At 33.8% G+C, this 19,695-nt stretch overlaps 6 protein-coding genes across 6 annotated transcripts in view; 1 reads left to right on the top strand and 5 right to left on the bottom strand.

Annotated features, from left to right (window-relative positions):
* LOC105214973 (serine proteinase stubble) overlaps nt 1-18,358 on the top strand; it is a 58,506-nt gene extending 40,148 nt beyond the window's left edge. Inside the window, exons 2-7 of the mRNA XM_054233273.1 lie at nt 14,188-14,460; nt 15,499-15,899; nt 15,959-16,332; nt 16,393-16,538; nt 16,602-16,709; nt 18,031-18,358. Of these exons, the coding sequence (XP_054089248.1) occupies nt 14,379-14,460; nt 15,499-15,899; nt 15,959-16,332; nt 16,393-16,538; nt 16,602-16,709; nt 18,031-18,194 (1,275 nt within the window). The 5' untranslated portion in view covers nt 14,188-14,378 and the 3' untranslated portion in view covers nt 18,195-18,358. The remainder of the gene's footprint in view (nt 1-14,187; nt 14,461-15,498; nt 15,900-15,958; nt 16,333-16,392; nt 16,539-16,601; nt 16,710-18,030) is intronic.
* On the bottom strand, nt 455-978 carry LOC105214939 (chymotrypsin inhibitor-like). Its single transcript, XM_011188645.3, has 2 exons — nt 819-978; nt 455-733 (listed from the first exon to the last, which is right to left on the bottom strand). The coding sequence occupies exons 1-2, from the start codon at nt 892-894 to the stop codon at nt 564-566; spliced, it is 246 nt and encodes an 81-aa protein (XP_011186947.1). The 5' UTR covers nt 895-978; the 3' UTR covers nt 455-563.
* Nucleotides 1,718-2,272, bottom strand: LOC128922515 (chymotrypsin inhibitor-like). The gene is made up of 2 exons (XM_054233277.1): nt 2,111-2,272; nt 1,718-2,032 (listed from the first exon to the last, which is right to left on the bottom strand). Exons 1-2 carry the CDS (start codon nt 2,187-2,189, stop codon nt 1,851-1,853), a joined length of 261 nt encoding a protein of 86 aa, XP_054089252.1. The 5' UTR covers nt 2,190-2,272; the 3' UTR covers nt 1,718-1,850.
* Nucleotides 3,469-4,091, bottom strand: LOC105214938 (chymotrypsin inhibitor-like). The gene is made up of 2 exons (XM_011188644.3): nt 3,888-4,091; nt 3,469-3,808 (listed from the first exon to the last, which is right to left on the bottom strand). Exons 1-2 carry the CDS (start codon nt 3,964-3,966, stop codon nt 3,627-3,629), a joined length of 261 nt encoding a protein of 86 aa, XP_011186946.2. The 5' UTR covers nt 3,967-4,091; the 3' UTR covers nt 3,469-3,626.
* LOC105214946 (chymotrypsin inhibitor-like) lies at nt 6,972-7,557 on the bottom strand. The gene is made up of 2 exons (XM_011188654.3): nt 7,386-7,557; nt 6,972-7,299 (listed from the first exon to the last, which is right to left on the bottom strand). The coding sequence occupies exons 1-2, from the start codon at nt 7,459-7,461 to the stop codon at nt 7,127-7,129; spliced, it is 249 nt and encodes an 82-aa protein (XP_011186956.2). The 5' UTR covers nt 7,462-7,557; the 3' UTR covers nt 6,972-7,126.
* Nucleotides 9,744-10,265, bottom strand: LOC105214947 (chymotrypsin inhibitor-like). Its single transcript, XM_011188655.2, has 2 exons — nt 10,109-10,265; nt 9,744-10,040 (listed from the first exon to the last, which is right to left on the bottom strand). Exons 1-2 carry the CDS (start codon nt 10,188-10,190, stop codon nt 9,862-9,864), a joined length of 261 nt encoding a protein of 86 aa, XP_011186957.1. The 5' UTR covers nt 10,191-10,265; the 3' UTR covers nt 9,744-9,861.
* Nucleotides 18,359-19,695: the final 1,337 nt, after the last annotated feature.

The raw sequence follows: 19,695 nt of genomic DNA, 5'->3' as shown, positions 1-19,695 counted from the left end.
AAGATTCTAACTAATTGCATCTCTAAGACCTCTCGTAAACCGATATATAATATATGGTATTAAGTCCATCGGAAGTTAGAAAATACTTATATGAAGTATACGGGAGCACGAGGAAATATTGAGCTGATTTTGATAATTGTTTTGCTAGACTATTTTAAGAAAGACATCTCTTCGATTTCATTTCCGTAGTACATATATTTGGGAGATTAAACAATTAGTCACAAGCACGGAGATGCTCATTTTCGATATCTGAAGCCTTGAAATGTTATAGTCCAATTTCGAAAATATTTAAATGAGCAATTGGCCTCATTTTATTATATTCGTCTTTATATACGTTATGTTTCACATAATCTGATTGGGTACTAAGAAATCCTATAACTGACTCCAAATGTACCGAATATCTGTTTTGTATTGTACGCATAAGTATACTTATTAGAAAGAAAATGCCTTCAAGTGCTTTAATACGTTGCTAAATATGTTTATTAATGTTTTTTTATTTTTTAATATTCATAACATTAGAATTTACATAGTTTCCCATTTGTTTTCTATAATTTTGGGATCATTCAACAATCCTCTGGTAGGACACATATATCTTGGTCATTCAACAAATAGCCAGGTGGACACACACAGCCGGCAACGCATGGCATTACGCAAATGAATCCTGCAGGATTGGGGCTAGCGCACGTTACTTGGCATTCGGAAAGACAAAGTACGTTATTTGGTCCACAATTGCCTTAAGGATGTACAAACACAAAAAGTGATTAGGTCTCCAAGTTAGCTTTTCAACTTACTTATATTTCTATTTCATTATTACTCACCGGCTTGTGGCTTCGCTGACACAAATCCAACAATGCACACAGCAAGCAAAAATGGCAAGTAGAATTTAGTATTCATTTTCACAAACGATCTGTATTGAGACTAGTTGTCCGAAGAAGTTGAGAAACACTATTGCTTTAGCGATCGATTCCTTGCCTATTTATACACAATCAAGTGAACGAGTTACTGGCAGAGAGGTCTAAAATATTTACTATTTAATGGATTTCCTTATTGTATTTGCACTTATTACTTACGAGCCGACAGATATTACTTTTTTTATCTTCACCGACACATAAAATATACTTTTGATAACTTTTCAAATTACTATACGAAATTATTGTGGTGGAATTTTAAATGGGCTCACATGTCTGTTCTACATACTCATTATTTTTTCATCACTTTGAAATATTTCAGCATATTTGAAATGAAGTTATTTCAGAGAAAAGTGGTTACATGTATGAACGAAGACCAGCTTAGTTTTGACTCCTTTTATCCACCCACTCCACTCTTATAGTTAACAGACGTTCTTTGCTGCACAGAGACGGGTATGTATATTCGCTGCCACCAGATAGTGATCCGAGTTGTTATTTGTAAGTCAGGAAGAACAAAGTTTGGGTGTAACTGGCTATTTAATACTCTTGCGATTTATTTATTTAATGTTTTCACGATAAAATACTAGTCGACCCATATATACGACATAAACCTCGCTAGAATAACGAAATTCATTATATAGAGTACATATATATGTAGTATAGGGTAATTCGTAGGCCGATTTCAACTATTTTCGCTTTCAGATATATATATTTCAGATATTAATCGATACACACGGTTTAAAGTATAAAGCTTATTTATACCTTTACTAGCCCTCGTTATAGAATAAGAATATTGAAAAGAAAATGTCTTCGAGTGCTTTAATACTTTGCTAAATATATATATTTTTTATATTCACATAACATTACAATTTACATAATTCGATTTCATTTCGGGTCGTATTCACAAATAAAGGGAAGCATTTCTATAATTATTTGGGTCACTCAACAATCCTCCGGTTGGACACATCTTCCTTGGCTATTCCTTATATAGCCAGCTCGACATTGACAGCCCAGAACACATGGCTGTACGCAAAGGATTCCCGAAGGATTGGGATTATTGCACGTTGCTGGACAGCCGAGAAGGCAAAGTGTGAATACCTCATTTTCTTCACAGCTTCCCAACTCTTGAGGATGTTCAAACACAAAAAGTTATTAGGTGTCCAAGTTAGCTTAAATATTTATGTTTCTATTCTATAACTCACCGATTAGTTGTGGCTTCGCCGACACAAATCCAACAATGCACACCACAAGCATAAACAACAAACAGGATTTAGTATTCATTTTTAAAAGCGATCTGTACTGAGACTTGTTGTCTGAAGAAGTTAAGAAACACTTTTGTTTTAGCGGGAGAGTTTTTGGACTTTTATTTATACAGAATCAACTGAGCGAGTTACCGACGGAGGGGTCTATAATATTTGTACTAGTTTATGGGCTTCTATAATGAATATATGACAGTTTTTACACTTATTACACGAGCCGACAGATATTACCGTTTTATCTGCACCAACATATAAAATATAATTTCGCTACCTCGCCATGTTCTCCATACAAATTATTATTTTTCCCCCTAACTTAAATAGCTGAATTTCAACACATTAGGAGTGCAGTTATTTTGGTCAATTCTACGAACGGTGTGGTCAGGCTATTTCTGGCTCTTTTTATCGTCGTTCCAGTGAAAGTAAAAGGGATCAAAAGTGTGAACGTCTTGGATTGAATAATGAAATGATTCTTTGTACTTAGTCCTCAATAATGGTTTATTTTTGTAAACAAGGAGGAGTATGCTAATTAAACTGGTTTTTTAACGATTTTTTATTGGATCAATGTTTCGTCACTTTGGAATGACTAGTGTGACATTAACTGGCATAGGAATTGTGGAAGCAATTAAAATAAAAAGGCACCTGTACGTATCAATCACTTATATGACTTTTAAAACGAGTAAAAAGGATAGGGTTCTGAGACCCTATTTACAGACTAAAGCATAGGTAAACACAAAATGTGGAGTAAGGGAGTATTAGATGTATATTGAAAAAACTTGGTACATTGGTCCCTTAACACTCTGAGGAGGTTAGATTGGACATCCATATATCAAGTGGCGAGGAAGTATTGACCTGATTTTACAGATTTTTGACACAGAGACGCACTGTTAAAATAAAAATTATCTCCTCTGAATTTCCGCAGAACAGCTGAGAGCTTTATCTACATTTTCGGTAAAAAAACTAACTACAAGCTTTAAAGTCCTTGTGTACGATATCTATAGACTTTTAGACAGGCTTTGTCATACTAGAAATAAAGTATTCCTGCAAAGTTTGGTTGCAATATCTGCACTAGTGCTTAACATATATATTGTTAAGTGAATAAATCAAATGGTATTCAAAATTGTGATATATAGAAAGTAGGCATTGTTCTTATATATATTTCAGCATCTTATGTTCGTTTAACTAATTCCTAATATACTGAAAATCGGTTTTGTATGTAGAAGACATTAATATAATATTTTATGATTTTTTTTTTTATTATATTTGGATATAAACGAAAGAACGAATATTGAAAAGAAATTGACTTCAAGTGCTTTAAAACGTTGGTAAATATATATATTTTTTTAATTTTTAATTTTTATTTTTTTAATATTCATAACATAAGAATTTTCATAGTTTTCGATTTCATTTTCGGCCGTATTCACAAAAAAAACGGCAAGCCTTTCTATAAGTTTGGGGTCATTCAACAATCCTGTGGTAGGACACATGTTCCATTGCTATTCGACACAAATCCAGCGCGACACTCACAGCCCAAAACGCATGGCTGTATGCAAAGTAAGCCGGAAGGACTGGGGTTATTGCACGTAGCTGGGCAACCGAGAAGGCAAAGTGTGAATATTTCATTTGGTCCACAATTGCCCAACCCTGAAGAATGTACAAACACAAAAGATTATTAGGTCTCCAAGTTAACTTTTCTTCTTCTTGATATTTCATTATTACTCACCAAGTATTTGTGGCTTCGCCGACACAAAAGCAGCAATGCACACGGCCAACAAAATAAACAAAGAGGACTTAGTATTCATTTTTGAAAGCACTCTGGATTGAGACGAGTTGTCTGAATAAGTTAGGATACACTATTGTTTTAGTTAGAGATTCCCTGCTTATTTATACATAATCGACTGAACGATTAACTGACAGTTGATTCTAAAATATTTACTATTTTATGGGTTTGCACAATTACTTTTGTACTATGTACTATGTATAACTAGATAAATTTAATTTAATATAGGCTTAGCAAATGTTTATATTCTTTATATAAGAGCAAAATGTAAAAATTGAAATAGTTACGACTAAATGCATTTAAATTTTAATTCGTATACAAATTTCCGTGAAACTACAAAAGATAATGTTATATTATACAATAGACGAGAAGAAATTACTGCCAGTGAATCAGTAGACTCCTTTTTATCTCCACAAAAGCATATAATATACTGTACAGAAATTGTATTACGATATACCTAACGGACTTTATTGTACGATCATACTAAGTTGGGTCTCTCAACTATGTCTCGATATACGCATAAGGAAACAAAAATGAAGAGCAAGCTGAATTATATAATGTTTTGCGTTTTTGGCTTTTCGGAAAAATATTTTAATTGGTATTAATTTTAAAACGAGAAATTAACTTCACTAATTGGAAACACCTCAATAAATTCGCTAACTTATTCATTCACACACTTCGGAAATAAAACAGAAAACCATAACTTTGGATGTTATCTTAATCGCCACCTCTAAAATATAACTTTATATATATATATATAATTTAAAAGTTCCCGACAATTATGACAACTGGGTGACAGTAGAAAAGTAAGTGACTAATAGTATAAGCAATAAAAAATATAAATGTTTCAACTGATTTATTTGTTATCCACTAAATCATTACATAATCTATTCCATTTGTCACTCAACAATCTTTTTGAAGGACACATTTTCCTTCCTTATTCAACAAATAGTCGGGTTTGCATCGACAGCCAGAAAAGCAACGCAGTGAACAGAAACGAAGGCCTCCTTCGCATCTCTTGGGACAGATGTTGCCACAGGTTGTGTATTCGGCATTTTCGCCACACTCCGTAACGCCTTTAAGGTGTGTGTGAACAACAAGATTTTCAAGGAGTTGAATATTAGATTTTTAATTTTTATTTAATCACAACTCACCTTCCTGTGGCTTTGCTAAGACAGAAGCAACAATGCCTCCAACAAGCAAAAATAACAAACAGAATTTGGTATACATTTTTAGAAGCGAATCTGAATTGCTACTAGTTGTCTGATCAAGTTAAAAAACACGATTGTTTTAACTGTAGACTTCACGAACTCTTGTTTATAAATAATCAATTAAATGAATTATCGACAGCTGAGTCCAATTAATGGACGAAGTTATTGGTTATTTGCAAGTATACTTGTGTGTTTTTACATCAGATAATATTTTCATTTACTGGTAGTATTTTATTTAATAATTTAAAACTGCGAAAGGGTTCGAAAAAAGTCTTTAAGGGGTTATACCAGTGTGACACTTTCAAAAAAACCGATTTTATTTTTTTTTCTCATTCGATACTTAATATTTTAAAAAATATACTGTGAAAGCGGTAAGGTCGTATCTTGAATAGTTTTTGATTGGCAGCGTACGAAAGAGCGACTGCTCTCAGGTATAAGCTGCTATAGTCGATAAATCGATTATCGTAACAAAAATGTTTTAAGTATGTCGTGAAATTTAAAAAAAATATGTATTCGATTAAAATACGAAATGAAACATGTGGCAAAATTTCGTGAAGTGTTTTTTTTAATTCAAAATATTAAAAATTGTCATCCGGTTGTATAATTGTTAGAAAAATCATTACTACCACCCTACTAGTACTTTATTTACAACCCAAAATGTACTGAGTTCTCATAGTTTCTATAATCATTAAAATAGTGAATGTTATTTTTCTCTCATTGAATCATAATATAATATTGTACAAAATAATTGTGTAAACAATTAATCAACCTCTCACGAGATTTTCGAAAGGGGATTCCCGTTCAATTGTTTTACAAAACAAATTCAAATAAAAATAAACATAAATATACCTACTCGACTACTATATAACTCACTTAATTGCACGACGAAAATTGGTCAGTTGTTAGTTTAATTAACTGGTGCATTAATTAATAGACATTCAATTATCTGAGCAAGCTATTTAATAGCTATGTTTTCTCATGAGTAGTGCTTAACAAATTATATTATAATTTAAACCAATCGAGAGAGTGCAATTATCTAGAACCATTGACCATTTAATATACAATATTAATTCCAGTAGAGAGTATTAAAATTAAATGGACTCAATTAAGCAGAGATTACATTATTCAGACAGAGATAGTAATGGTTGCTTTTTAAATTTAAATTATCAAAATATGAGTGTTCTGATGATCTATTGAATATTGAGGGCTTTATAAGAAAACATGAAAGCATTTCTTAAAAAATTAAAAGAAAAAAAATGAGATGTTCTCATTTGAAAATATACATATATTATAATATAATAAATGTATACTACTCAGCCTTCATTTATCAATTATTTTGTTATTTTTTATTTTTCGCTTCTTGAAATTGATTGCGGTGTTGCTCTCAATCGCTTATCTCCTTCCGACTATAGCAGATGCTCTTTTAATGACTTTCCATACATGAGTATATATGGTTGATAGTGGAGACGATTACGTTATTGCGAGAGTTATGTGTGTAGTTAATTATATTCTGTGTCAAGTTCAAATTTTGATTATAACAAAATTTGTGGCTTGGCTTATGAAATGAAGCAAAGCAATTACTTCATTATTTAAAAATATATCAAAAGTGTTTCTAGGATAATTTTTTTTTGTAAATTATATGGAAAAAAAATCATTAATCAGCTCTTAATCAAGATAACCTCAAATTATTCTAGATTTACTCAAGCCGTTTTAGCTGATGTTTTGAAAGATGGATAACTAAGTGTTGGAACTATGAAGTTACATACAATTTAGTAAACTTAATAACCCAGTTATGTTAAATCAGAAAATCAGTCAATTCATTGCATAGAACCCATTTAAAATTTATTATATTATTGGATTCAGCAGAAAAAGGAATAGCGAGATTTCTTTTCATTGAAACTTTGAAACAAGAATTATATTTTAATTTTATTTATTTGTTATTACACATTATTTTTCATCACCATTGGTCACTCAACAATTCCTTTTCAGCACACATTTGTTTGCCTTATTCAACACATAACCACGTTTACATTGACAGCCAACAATGCATTGTAGGGTGCAAGGCGCAAATCTTTCTACACAACGGGGTGGACAAGCGCTGCCACAGGTTGTGAATTCCTCATGTTCGCCGCAGCTGGTGTGGTCTTTAGAAAGAGTAAACACAATGTTTTAAATTTCTTCAGGAATCAACTTTCAACTTTTCTATGTTCCTTATTAAATCACAACTCACCTATTGGTGGCTTCGCCGACACCAAAGCAGCAATGCAAACAACGAGCAAAAATAGCATGGAGAATTTAGTATTCATTTTAGAAACGATTTAGTTTGATACTAGTTGACTGAACGATCTACGAAGCACCATTGTTTTAGCAACAGATTCCTTGCACTTTTATTTATAAATGTTGGATTGAAAGAATTAACGATAGCTGAGTCCACAATTTTGCTGAATATTTGAACATATCGCATACATATGCACAAAAATTTATTTGCATTATCAAAAAATTTTGTTGTATTAGTCAAGCATTATCTTCAGTTTTTGCAGTGCACTTTGATTTGGTTTAATCTCTCAAATTAATAGATTTGCAGCTTTCTTTTTTTGTAGTATGTCTGAATTCAAATGTTGAACATAATGTTGAAGATATATGTTACTTCCAGAGGACTTTATATACAATTTATATATATATATATATATATATTTGGCGTAGGAACCGCTTTAAGCGATTATAGCCGAATCCACCAGAGCGCGCCACTCATTCCTCCTTTTTACTTTTTGGCGCCAACTGGAAACACCAAGTAAAGCCAGGTCACTTTGCACTTGGTCTTTCCACCGGAGTGGAGGTCGTCCTCTTCCGCGGCTTCCTCCAGCGGGTACTGCATCGAATACTTTCAGAGCTGGAGTGTTTTCTTCCATCCGTACAACATGACCTAGCCAGCGTAGCCGCTGTCTTTTTATTCGCTGAACTATGTCAATGTCGTCGTATAAATCGTACAGCTCATCGTTCCATCGTCTGCGGTATTCGCCGTTGCCAATGTTTAGAGGACCATAAATCTTACGCAAAACCTTTCTCTCGAAAACCCCAAGAGTCGTCTCATCGGATGTTGTCATCGTCCACGCTTCAGTGCCATACATCAGGACGGGAATAATGAGCGACTTGTAGAGTTTGATATTGGTTCGTCGAGAGAGGACTTTACTGTTCAATTGCCTACTCAGTCCAAAGTAGCACCTGTTTGCAAGAGTGATTCTGCGTTGGATTTCAAGGCGGACATTGTTGGTGTTGCTAATGCTGGTTCCCAGATAAACGAAATTATCTACAACTTCAAAGTTATGACTGTCAACAGTGACGTGGGAGCCAAGACGCGAGTGCGCTGACTGTTTGTTTGATGACAGGAGATATTTCGTCTTGTCCTCATTCACCACCAGACCCATACGCTTCGCTTCTTTATCTAGTCTGGAAAACGCAGAACAAACGGCGCGGTTGTTGCTACCGATGATATCAATATCATCGGCATACGCCAGGAGCTGTACACTCTTGTAGAAGATTGTACCCTCTCTATTCTCTCTATATACAATTTATTTCACAAAAAAAGTCATATACGAGTTAAATCAGAAGATCTGCAGTTACACATTCAGAGAAATCTTACAATGTTATGTTCAATTAACAGATCAATAATTAATATGCATTCGATTACCTGAACATCTCATTCAATTAAAAGAAATCTAAAGAATAGGTTTAATAAAAATCATGTCATAATCCAATGGAAGGAGCTCGGCTTTGTGGTATGGAATTTTTAGATCCTCAGGTCAGATACCTCATCAAATTGATAACCTCATTAAAATATATGAGAACTTCCTGTGTGTCATGAGCCCTTAAACGATGCAACTTGTCAATAAAAACAAAATTTTTTCTCTCGAGCAAACTAAAATAAAACCTGAACCCTCTCAAGTGACTAGTTTAAACTATGCTATAATATGTTTATATATTCACACACGTATTCTCAGACTTTTCATACATTTTTGTTATGTTTTTCTTATCTTTTACTATATGTTGTTGCGTTGATGCTCTCAAGCGCTTATCTCCAGCCGACCAGAGCAGATGTTGTTTTAATGTCTCTATATACACGAGTTTTTTAGTTGATAGTGGCGAAGATTACGTTATTGCGAAATCTATGTGTGTGTCGCGTTTTGTATATATATTTATTCATATTTAGTGTCAAGTGTAAATTTAGATTAGAATTAGACTTTTTTCTAGTATGACCCAATACTCATATAATATATAATAAATTTAATATTATAAACGGGTCATAGTACAGTCATTTCGTAAAGCTAACATCAAACAGAGCAGGAGTGTGTCGATAGTAAAATTCTGTTACAAATGGTGTAACATATCCACCGATCGATCTTAAACTCTTGGTGCTAGAGTATGACGAAACTTGTTTATATAAATTTCTAGATAGGTTAGAGTAGATTTGTTAGAAATACTCAAGGAGTATTCCAGAAATTAGACTATATGCATGGACTGTATCCGTAAGGTCTTGAAACAAAAAATGCCTACACTTCTGTAACTAACTAATCCAAGCTCCATTTTGTAATTCTGTTAGTTCTGTTGTGTTTTATTGCAAGCATGAAGTTCTATATTTCTAAAATATACACCCCTATATAAGAAGTAATATCCTTTTTGATATTATAATTTACAAAAACAAACATCCGTTAACATTCACTTCTTTGCACACATTGGCCTGCATCGTTGAGCAAATATCCGAAATTGCATTGGCAGCCGACGACGCATTGTGCCGTGCAAATTGTACCCAACAAAGGATTATCGCTACACTTCGGCGGGCATGCAATGCCGCAAGTGGTAAACTCTGCATTTGGACCGCATGAGCCACCTTGAAACAAAGAGATATTTATATAAGAATATACAGAACTATACGATTATATATCTTTCACCACTTACCCGATCGCTGCGGTCGACCTCCTACCATAAGCGCGAAGGAAGCAAAAATCATGAGGAAAATAAAACAGATCTTGTTGCCCATCTTGGAAATTACAATGAACTAGAAATTCCCGTTGAAAATCTTAGTAATACTACATTGTTTACGCTGGTGAGCGGCTCTTTTATATCACTAATCATTAATTGCATCGAGATATTGCAAGTGATGTGCAATTTTGATTTCTGAATTAATGGTTTGAATGATTTGTGTGTGAGCAATATTAAGGCTTTGTTGAGAAGTTTCACGTTCTGGGTTATTAGTTATGAAAATATATGATTAAATTGCGAAAAAAGTTTGCAATTTTTATTTATTTGTATTTGTTTTTGTATATTTGTTTGCAAATTGAATAATTAATGAATATTAACTTATACTTATATATGGTTATAAGTACTCTAGCACTTGCTAACTAAGTAAAATACTTCTGAGAAAAATCAAATGCTTCGTGCGTCATGAATTTAAATACAGTATGCTATGGTCGATTAAACCCAGATTAATTCATTTTCACTTTCATTTCCATAAGACTAACTAACTGAACAATAGCTCATCAAGTTTCGGTTAGTAAAATCTAAACTATATTATTATGGCTTAATGAATACACTGATTAAAATATTGTAGCAGCAATTCTTTCGGGAAAAGAAAAATGCAAGCAAAAAATTTTACAATAAAAAAATCTTAGACCAAATTGGTATTTAGTTGCCAAACTTATAAAAAGTATAGTATTTCATTTTGATGTCAACTAGAGTAGCGTTTCATCACTATCATTGAACTCATAAAAGACCTTTCTTTATGGCCTTTGCGCACAGCCAAATTAATTCAATACATTAATATTATAATTAAGAAATCAGTTTTCGCCTTTCGCACTGCGGCTACTCGATTAAGTATCAGCTGTTATACATTTTTGTTTTGCTGTTCATAAGAAGTTAGAAAGTTTCATCAGCTGATTGCTATTTTATCAACAACCACAACCAAATTTCCAGCGTGAACAACAACCCGCAGAGTTGCATTCAACTCGATTTTTGTTCAATTGAAAATTAATGTAGAAAAATGTACATCTATGGTGAATCGATCTAAATCAACGCTATAATCGAGCAAAAACCGGTTAATTGATCAATTAGCACCTGTTCGAAAAGTCCATTAAACTTTAAATGGAGCATTGTCATTTACAGCTTGTTATTTTTTACCCTATCAACTATTTAAGATTAATAATGAAAATAACAGCCCTATTCTGTGCACTTTACAAATTCAACAAATTTCTAATTTGTAAAAAATTGAAATTTATAAAGCATTTCGTATTCTGTGTCTAAAATAAAAAGCTCTTTTCTTTATAAGTTGTTAAGAAGTAAAATGCTCTTGATAAATAAAATATCTCGCTGTGGATAGTTGTGAAAGTGAATTTGTTGCAATGGAGATATTTTACTTTTGTCGTTAGTTTCATACAAAGAGGAAAAATATGAACATGTGGATGGCTCGCGTTTTTGAGCCGTTTTTATAATATATTAAGAAGTTTATTTTTCCATTTAAAAAAATGAGGATAATGAGGGTAACATTGACGAAATTGTTTTCTATATATTGCATTCGGTTACAGCTTAGTAAATTTTTGCCAACAAAGAACAAAGTTTAGATTTCTTAGTCCCCAAGGAACTTTTCTGAAGCTAAACAGAACAACCAACTAAATCAAAATTGCATTCCAAACAGTTTTAAATATATTGTAAAGGACATATGTATATGTATTATATTATGAAGTATTCAACGGCTTTGCGGGGGAGCAAAAGACAATGGAGGATCTAGGATGGAAAAGTGAATATATAGGCTCTGCCATTTGATTATCAATCAACTTTATTTACGCACGACACTCCCTGTTTGGTTAGGTATAACCCTGTCATCTATATAGAGTAAATGGAGTTGGGAAACCAAATGAAATACTTTGCATCAGGTCTGAAAGGCTTCAGTCGATATCTCACATCAGAATCGGATAGATAGGCTGATAACTCTTTTTTCAATCATAAACCAAACTTATCAACGAAGCCACACTGAAGAAGGCTCGGTTAAAACAAACACTCATCCAAATAGCGGCCTTTTGCATGAAAAATAGTGCCAGCTTCGGAGCATGGAATATTTGCACACTCTAAGAAAAGTCTAGACCAAAAGCAATGGATTTATTGTGAAATTGAAGTTAAATGTTTAACTATTTTAAAACAAACATTGAAATGTATTTGAAAACATACGTTAAAAAATAATTCAAATCAATTTTTCAATTCAATTCGAATATAATTGGACAGAATCAGCTGTTTCTGTTTACATTATTTTGTTTCCCACACGTGTGGGGAAAAGCTATGCGTACAGAAGATTTTTATTTTATCAAAATTGTCACAGAATACCAAAAAAGTTCTTACTTGATAAAAATCTGAACAAATTTTAAACTTTTTTGTTATTTTGTCAAGTGCACAGAATAGGGCTGTAAATGTAATTGCTTATTTTGAAAATATTTTTCCAGCTTGGTCAATCTCTGTCTAGATATTTTTCACTCCTATGTGATTATGAATAAAACTTTTCTCTATAGTAAAGTGATCGTTAAAATATTGTTGCTACGGAATCATGGAAAATGTCCTTAAAGTGTTTCTGGAACTACTTTACTGAAATCTCTTACACTTTAGTAACATATTATATTCAGAGAGGGTCCTGTAACCTTAAAAAACTTCTCTCCAACTACTATATAACAACCTTTTTATGAGACAGCATCGAAGAAGTAATGAATATTATATGTTATATCAAAAAGTTAAATTAGAGACATCAGTTCTATCGCAACGTAGAAAGTCTTTAATCAAAATTCAATGTTTCAGTGATGTAAGGTTAAATGCTTCGAGTAGCAGAAGTGAAGTTTAAAAACATAGCCCATATGAAAACCAAAAATATTTAATTTCGTCTAGTCGCCTCTTTGACGAAGAGTTCTACATAATGTTAGCCTTATAATATAGTACAGTACCAATAAGGGGTCTTATTTTATATTTCGGGTCAGATGGAAAACTATTACAAAAATAAAACTACTGATCTACAAGTCATCTGTTTGAATATTTTCAATGCTATGTAAGTAGTCTGTATCTAATTATTTGACTTCACTTAGCTTTTCAAGATATCTTAATTCTATTTTCTAGAATCATACCCCCAAAAATGTACATAAATAGCTTTTTATAACATTTATAAAGAAACATCTAATGACCAACTAACATTTCAGAACTATGATTTTAAACCCGTTAATTGTATACTAAAAAATGAGTCTTCCATAATTGTTACTTTTACTTCATAAAAGTATAAATATAAGTATATAATAAAGCTCAAATATATGTATATATATGTACATACATATGTATGTATATACTTCATATACTAGAAAAGAAGCATGCCAACAACATTGTTGACATAAATCAGTTAACTGCGAATAACACTAAAACTGAAAACAGTAAAAATGTAAAAATATAAAAAAGCAGTAAGAAGAGGCAAAAACCTAGAGCAAAGAAGGTGTTTTCTTGCTATAAAAGCGGCTAACAGTGCGACAATGAAAACAACAACAACAACAACAACAACAGCAACGACAATAATAAGAGCTTACAGTTGTCAAGTCAACGAGCAGTTGATGACAGACAACGGCGACACATTTTTACGCCAAACAAAACAAAACGAAATAACAACAACAAAGCAATGAATGAATGTGCAAACACATCTTCATTTCTGTTTATACAAGTGAAGCGCAAAGCAACACAATGAATGTGTATATAAATGTGGGTAGACGAGCATAGCAAAAACAAAATAGCGAAAAATAGTAAAAAAAACAACAACAACAACAACAACTGGTCATGCTTTCATTGGCACAAGCAATGTGCAAAGCTTTAATTGAAAGAGTGTGACACTTTTTGTTTGTTGTTGTTGTTGTTTTAACAAAATCACCTGTGTGCACTTCCTATGGCTTCTCTACTTTTAATTTCCTCCACCATCAATCTCTCTCTAATTCTACAGGTTTTTCTATTATTTTTATTGTTTTTTGCAGATCATTGCATTTTAATTGCTTTTGGTAGCGCCATCAATTTGCATGAACATGTCATCGTCGGTGATTGCGGGGCAAGCATTTATGTGAGTGAGTGCGCGTATGTTTAGTGTGTTTACAACGCATACACACACACAAGCAGAAGTTTTGCTTTCAGAAATACGCACACATGCAAGCGAAATCGTTAAAACGCCATGCACCTATGGAATATATGGTCGCTGCTCATCATCGGCCAATGTTGGAATCTCGGCGATGTTATCCGACTAGTTGATGCGGGTAAGTGAATTTATTTATATTTATACCAGATTTTAGTGAAAGATAGATTAGAAATCATTCTTATGCCAAGACTAGTAGTAAAACATGGTCTTTCGACCAAAAAAAAATTTCATGATAACTGGTATAAACTATATTTGATAGTATAAACTTTACTATTAATGGCATAATCACATATTATACTATCTCTAATTTTTTATACCAGTTTATACCATTTCTACCAGTTGCTTGTTCGATCCAATATTTATGTATTTGATGAATCGGAGCCACCAAAGCACTCAATAGCATAATATGAGTCACTATTTGCGGTGAATTGGAAGGGTATAGAGAGTAATTGAAGATATATAGTATCCTTACATTTTAATCTTCGAACTCATTCTTATGTCAACATTGGAATTCCACCATGCCATACTTTCGACTAGAAGAGTCATTTACTATAAATGATTTACTCATTTTTCATAAAATATCTAATGTATTATACCAATTTATGAAATTTATACCAGTTGCCTGTTCGAATCGATATTTGTGTATGTGGTAAATCGAAATCATACAAGCTCTACTCAAGTCTGCGGAAAATTGAAAATATTTAGTAGAATGGAATTGTAGATCCAAACATGTACTTTAACCCTTTATTATGGCAAGACTGGTTGACCATTCGGCTTGACTTAGCACCACAAAAACCACTGATCACAATTGGTATAACCACTTTTTTAGCTATCTCCACTTCATTATACCAGTTATTTATTTATACCAGTTGTCTGTACGATTCAATATTTTTGTATGAAATCAATCGAAGTCACACGGCCTCTTATTGATTTGATATAAGTCATTATTTTGCAGAGAATGCGAATGATATAGAAAGCAATTGAAGAGGGTCTTTACATAAATTATTCTCTATTAATACTTAATTCTACTGTGTAGAACAAGCACATATGGTTATTGTTGAGATTACATTTCATGTCTTTTATTATTTTTATCTACCTTGGTTCTGATCAATAAATATATAAATTCGACCATAATTCTTTTCTCTCTATTTTTCAGGCATTCTCAACACCATCTTAGGCGTTCCCAGCGAGTGTGTACATCAGAACAGCGTGTGGCCATGTAAATTGTCCTTCTCTTGTTGGCTGCAAGGTGGACGTCATGCAAAGGGATGTGGCGCCAATAAATGGCTATTTTCCTGTTGCATCGGTGGCAATGGCAACACCAACACAGCGAACAATGTGGCCAACGCAGTAACAGCGGCGCAGTATGGACCTTATCAGGGAAATAATGAGCAAACGCCAGTTGTTAATCTCGTCGGCAATACGCTGAACGATTACAAGCGACTGGCAGCTAGCGGTACCAGTGGTGTGGGTGCTGTTGGCAACGGAGATGGCGGTGGTGTGCTGCCCAAGCGCGTAATGCTAAAGCGCCGCAATGAAAACGATGTCTTCAGCAAGGTTAGTGAGGTCTTTCATTTTTTATTTGATCTCATTTTAAATCGTATCTGCACCTTCAGCCCGAATGCGGTTTACCACGCGCCGCTCAACGTACGCTACAGAAGCGCATTATCGGTGGCAGGTCTGCGAATTTCGCCGAATATCCGTGGCAGGCGCATATACGCATAGCGGAGTTCCAATGTGGCGGTGTCTTAGTTTCGCACAATATCGTCGCGACGGCGGCACATTGCATACAACAGGCGAGACTGCAGGATATCTCAGTATTTCTGGGTGAGCTGGATACACAGAATTTGGGACATATACATGAACCTTTGCCAGTGGAGAAGCATAATGTTATACAGAAGATTGTGCATCCGCGTTTTCAGTTTCGCATGACACAACCAGATCGCTTCGATGTGGCACTACTCAAGCTGGCCAAACCGACGGGGTTTAGGTAGGTGATACCTTCGAAAGAGTGTATTAATAATGTATATATTTTGTTTCTCTATTTTAGCGATCACATTCTACCAATTTGCCTGCCGCAATTTCCCATCACTTTAATCGGCCGTAAAGGCTTGATCGCTGGTTGGGGCAAGACCGAGGCGAGTATGGGTCACACCGGTACTAATATGTTGCAAGTAGCAACTGTACCAATCATTAGTAAGCAACTAATATTCATCTTTTCCATAGGAAAATTCAAAATTTACTTATTTTCCAACACAGCTTCCTTCGACTGCATACGCTGGCATGAGAGCAAGCGTATCAATGTGGAACTTTATAGCGAAATGTTCTGTGCGGGGCACTCGGATGGACATCAGGATGCATGTTTGGGTGAGTTCAATTATTTGAATGAGAAAAGAGCTCAGAAAATATAGGAGTTGCCAGACTTTTCGCTACAAGATCTAGAAATGTTCGATAGTCGCTTTTAAAACTCAGAACTCTTGGAACCCGTTGAGTCAGTTAGGATTTTTTGGACCATAGAAGGAGGACATAAAATATAAGAGCAGTGCGGATAAAGTGGGTCAAGACTGAACATCTCTTGAAGTATCTTACTCGATTTAAAAAATTCCAATAGGTTTGGTCTAGATATGTATAAAAATAAAAGAGGACTTACTACATCGGGCAAGGATAAGTAGTTGCTTTTTATATTAATCCGCGACCTATTTAAGAAGCAAATCTTCTTCTTCTTCTTAACTGGCGTAGAAACCGCTTACGCGGTTATAGCCGAGTCCACAACAGTGCGCCACGCATCTCTCCTTTTGGCGGTTTGGCGCCAATTGGTAATACCAAGTGAAGACAGGTCCTTCTCCACCTGGTCCTTCCATCGGAGTGGAGGTCTCCCTCTTCCTCGGCTTCCACCAGCGGGTACTGCATCGAAAACTTTCAGAGCTGGGGCACTTTCATCCATTCGAACAACATGACCCAGCCAGCGTAGCCGCTGTCTTTTTATTCGCTGGACTATGTCTATGTCGTCGAACAACACATACAGCTCATCATTCCATCTTCTGCGGTATTCGCCGTTGCCAATGTTTAAGGGACCGTAAATCTTCCGCAAAACCTTTCTCTCGAAAACTCCTAGTGCCGTCTCATCGGATGTTGACACCGTCCACGCTTCTGCACCATAAAGTAGGACGGGAATGATGAGGGACTTGTAGAGTTTAGTTTTTGTTCGTCGAGAGAGGACTTTACTTTTCAATTGCCTACTCAGTCCATAGTAGCACCTGTTGGCAAGAGTGATTCTGCGTTGGATTTCAAGGCTGACATTATTATCGGTGTTAATGTTGGTTCCTAGGTATACGAAATTATCTACAAAGCAAATCTAGAGACCTAATAATCCATTGGCAGCTACAAAATACTTCAAAAAATCCTCCTATATTCATTATGCCAGTATATGAGATTTATACCAGCCGCCTGTTCTATTCGCCACTCCTCAAATTATTAATATTTACTATATGTTTGCCTTAGAATCAAGTTTGCTGTAATGAAGTGTTTCTCAAGCTAGCTTTCAAGCCACTGTTATGTTTTCAGCCTCTCTGTTAACGGTAACATTTAATTTTAAGACAGAGAATTCCATTTCTTTGCATACTTTTAGGCGTTATCTCTATAAACGTTTACCAACACTGTTTTTTTTTGTGCTTGACTTACTTCGCAGGTGACTCTGGTGGGCCGCTGATTATTAAAGAACGCGGTCGTTTCATATTGGTTGGCATCACTAGCGCCGGCTTTGGCTGTGGCGTCGATCATCAGCCGGGCATTTATCACAATATACAAATGACTGCTAAATGGATACAGGAAATGATAGTGCGACATGCCTGAGCGAGGCAAATGCATGAAGACAATATAATCGTTAAATATATAATTAATATTAAATATTTGTATTTTATATAGAGAATTAGTTGAATTTTATTGCAAGGCATTTAGCGAATTTATGTGGAATATTAATTGATTAAAATTAATAATTTTAATTTTCAATATTTTAGTCACCAATTGCATATAATTTAGACTAGTTTATTAAATTGTATTTTTTAAGAATATTTTAGAATAATTTTTAAGATATTTCCATTTCATTTTATTATATTTATTCTCACCAACAAATTATATTTTAAATGAAAAACAAATAAAAAATATTTTTAATATTTTTAACATAAAAAATCAAAATACTCAAATAATTTATGTTGTTGGGGAAAAAACTAAAAATAATTATTTAACAAAATATATTTGCTTTTGACTTAAACTTATGAATCACTGTTGATTTCCTAAAAGATCATGATCATCTATCATCGGATACTACTAATTTTTGGAAAGGAGGTGCTAATGTGGTAACTATGAATCCAGAACTTTGTAAGATAGACTGAAATCATCTGATTACATCAAAGTAGGACAGAGATCTAGAGCGAAATCATGGCTTCGATCATGAGTAGAATCAACAAGAGAATTTAAATATGCTCGAGTTCTGCTATCATTGGGTATTTTAGATAGAGGAAAGATAAGTTGTATGTAATCTACAGTAAGACTTAATAGTACACAGACATTACAAGAAAAAAATGCAATGTCAAAATTGTTATGAAATAAATGCAATTTAAGTATAGTAAGTATAGCAAGTAGGGCAATAAACAAAAAAAAAAAATATTTTTTAGGGTCATTACATGATATGCATAAATGAAATTTTAGGCATACAAAAATAAGTACTTGCACTGCCAGTTCAGTCTTTAAGTGCGAAGAAAAAGAAGATGCAGCAGAATAAAAAAAAAAATAAATCAAAATCCGAAAATGCCATTGCAACCTAAATACTAAATGATAATAACAATAGGTACATATGTACAAGCCTAAATGACTGTTGCACATCTTCGAATCGAAATGCGCTTATTGCAATCAAAAAACAAAAGCAACATCATTAAAGTGCTTAAAGTTGTTCGGAAATGTAGATTTGTAGGTTTCGACCTGGGCATGTACACAGATATTGACATACCTTGTGTTTATATAAATATTTACAGCATTTTACAGTATCCGCTTGTAAACTATATATTGGTAAACAAAAAATGGCACAACAACACTCATAAAAGCTGCAACGCGAGCGAAAACATTAAAATATAATATGTCGGGGGTTTTTTCCATTTCCCTTCTTCCACATATTTGTTGCAAGTTGCCGGTTGAGTTTGTTATGAAATCTTTGGGCTTTTTAAATACAATTACTTGCATATATGTAGGTAGTACATCATTTACAATTTTAAGATAAGTCATGGCACATATATTTTTTGGTTTATTTTTTTGTTTCCAAATAAAAAAAATACTTTGTTTAATTACTTAACTACTCATA

This window comes from Zeugodacus cucurbitae, chromosome 6, assembly GCF_028554725.1.
Source record: "Zeugodacus cucurbitae isolate PBARC_wt_2022May chromosome 6, idZeuCucr1.2, whole genome shotgun sequence".
NCBI classification, from domain to species: Eukaryota; Metazoa; Arthropoda; class Insecta; order Diptera; family Tephritidae; genus Zeugodacus; species Zeugodacus cucurbitae.
The sequence above is the reverse complement of the archived record's forward strand: the minus strand, read 5'-3'. Positions and strand labels throughout refer to the sequence as shown.

Coding starts and splice junctions, on each gene's coding strand:
- LOC105214947 (XM_011188655.2), bottom strand. CDS start 10,190: ATGGGCAACAAGATCTGTTTTATTTTCCTCATGATTTTTGCTTCCTTC. Junction 10,041..10,108: donor AGGTCGACCGCAGCGATCGG/GTAAGTGGTGAA, acceptor CTTTGTTTCAAG/GTGGCTCATGCGGTCCAAAT.
- LOC128922515 (XM_054233277.1), bottom strand. CDS start 2,189: ATGAATACTAAATCCTGTTTGTTGTTTATGCTTGTGGTGTGCATTGTT. Junction 2,033..2,110: donor GGCGAAGCCACAACTAATCG/GTGAGTTATAGA, acceptor AACATCCTCAAG/AGTTGGGAAGCTGTGAAGAA.
- LOC105214939 (XM_011188645.3), bottom strand. CDS start 894: ATGAATACTAAATTCTACTTGCCATTTTTGCTTGCTGTGTGCATTGTT. Junction 734..818: donor GTCAGCGAAGCCACAAGCCG/GTGAGTAATAAT, acceptor TACATCCTTAAG/GCAATTGTGGACCAAATAAC.
- LOC105214938 (XM_011188644.3), bottom strand. CDS start 3,966: ATGAATACTAAGTCCTCTTTGTTTATTTTGTTGGCCGTGTGCATTGCT. Junction 3,809..3,887: donor GGCGAAGCCACAAATACTTG/GTGAGTAATAAT, acceptor TACATTCTTCAG/GGTTGGGCAATTGTGGACCA.
- LOC105214946 (XM_011188654.3), bottom strand. CDS start 7,461: ATGAATACTAAATTCTCCATGCTATTTTTGCTCGTTGTTTGCATTGCT. Junction 7,300..7,385: donor GTCGGCGAAGCCACCAATAG/GTGAGTTGTGAT, acceptor CTCTTTCTAAAG/ACCACACCAGCTGCGGCGAA.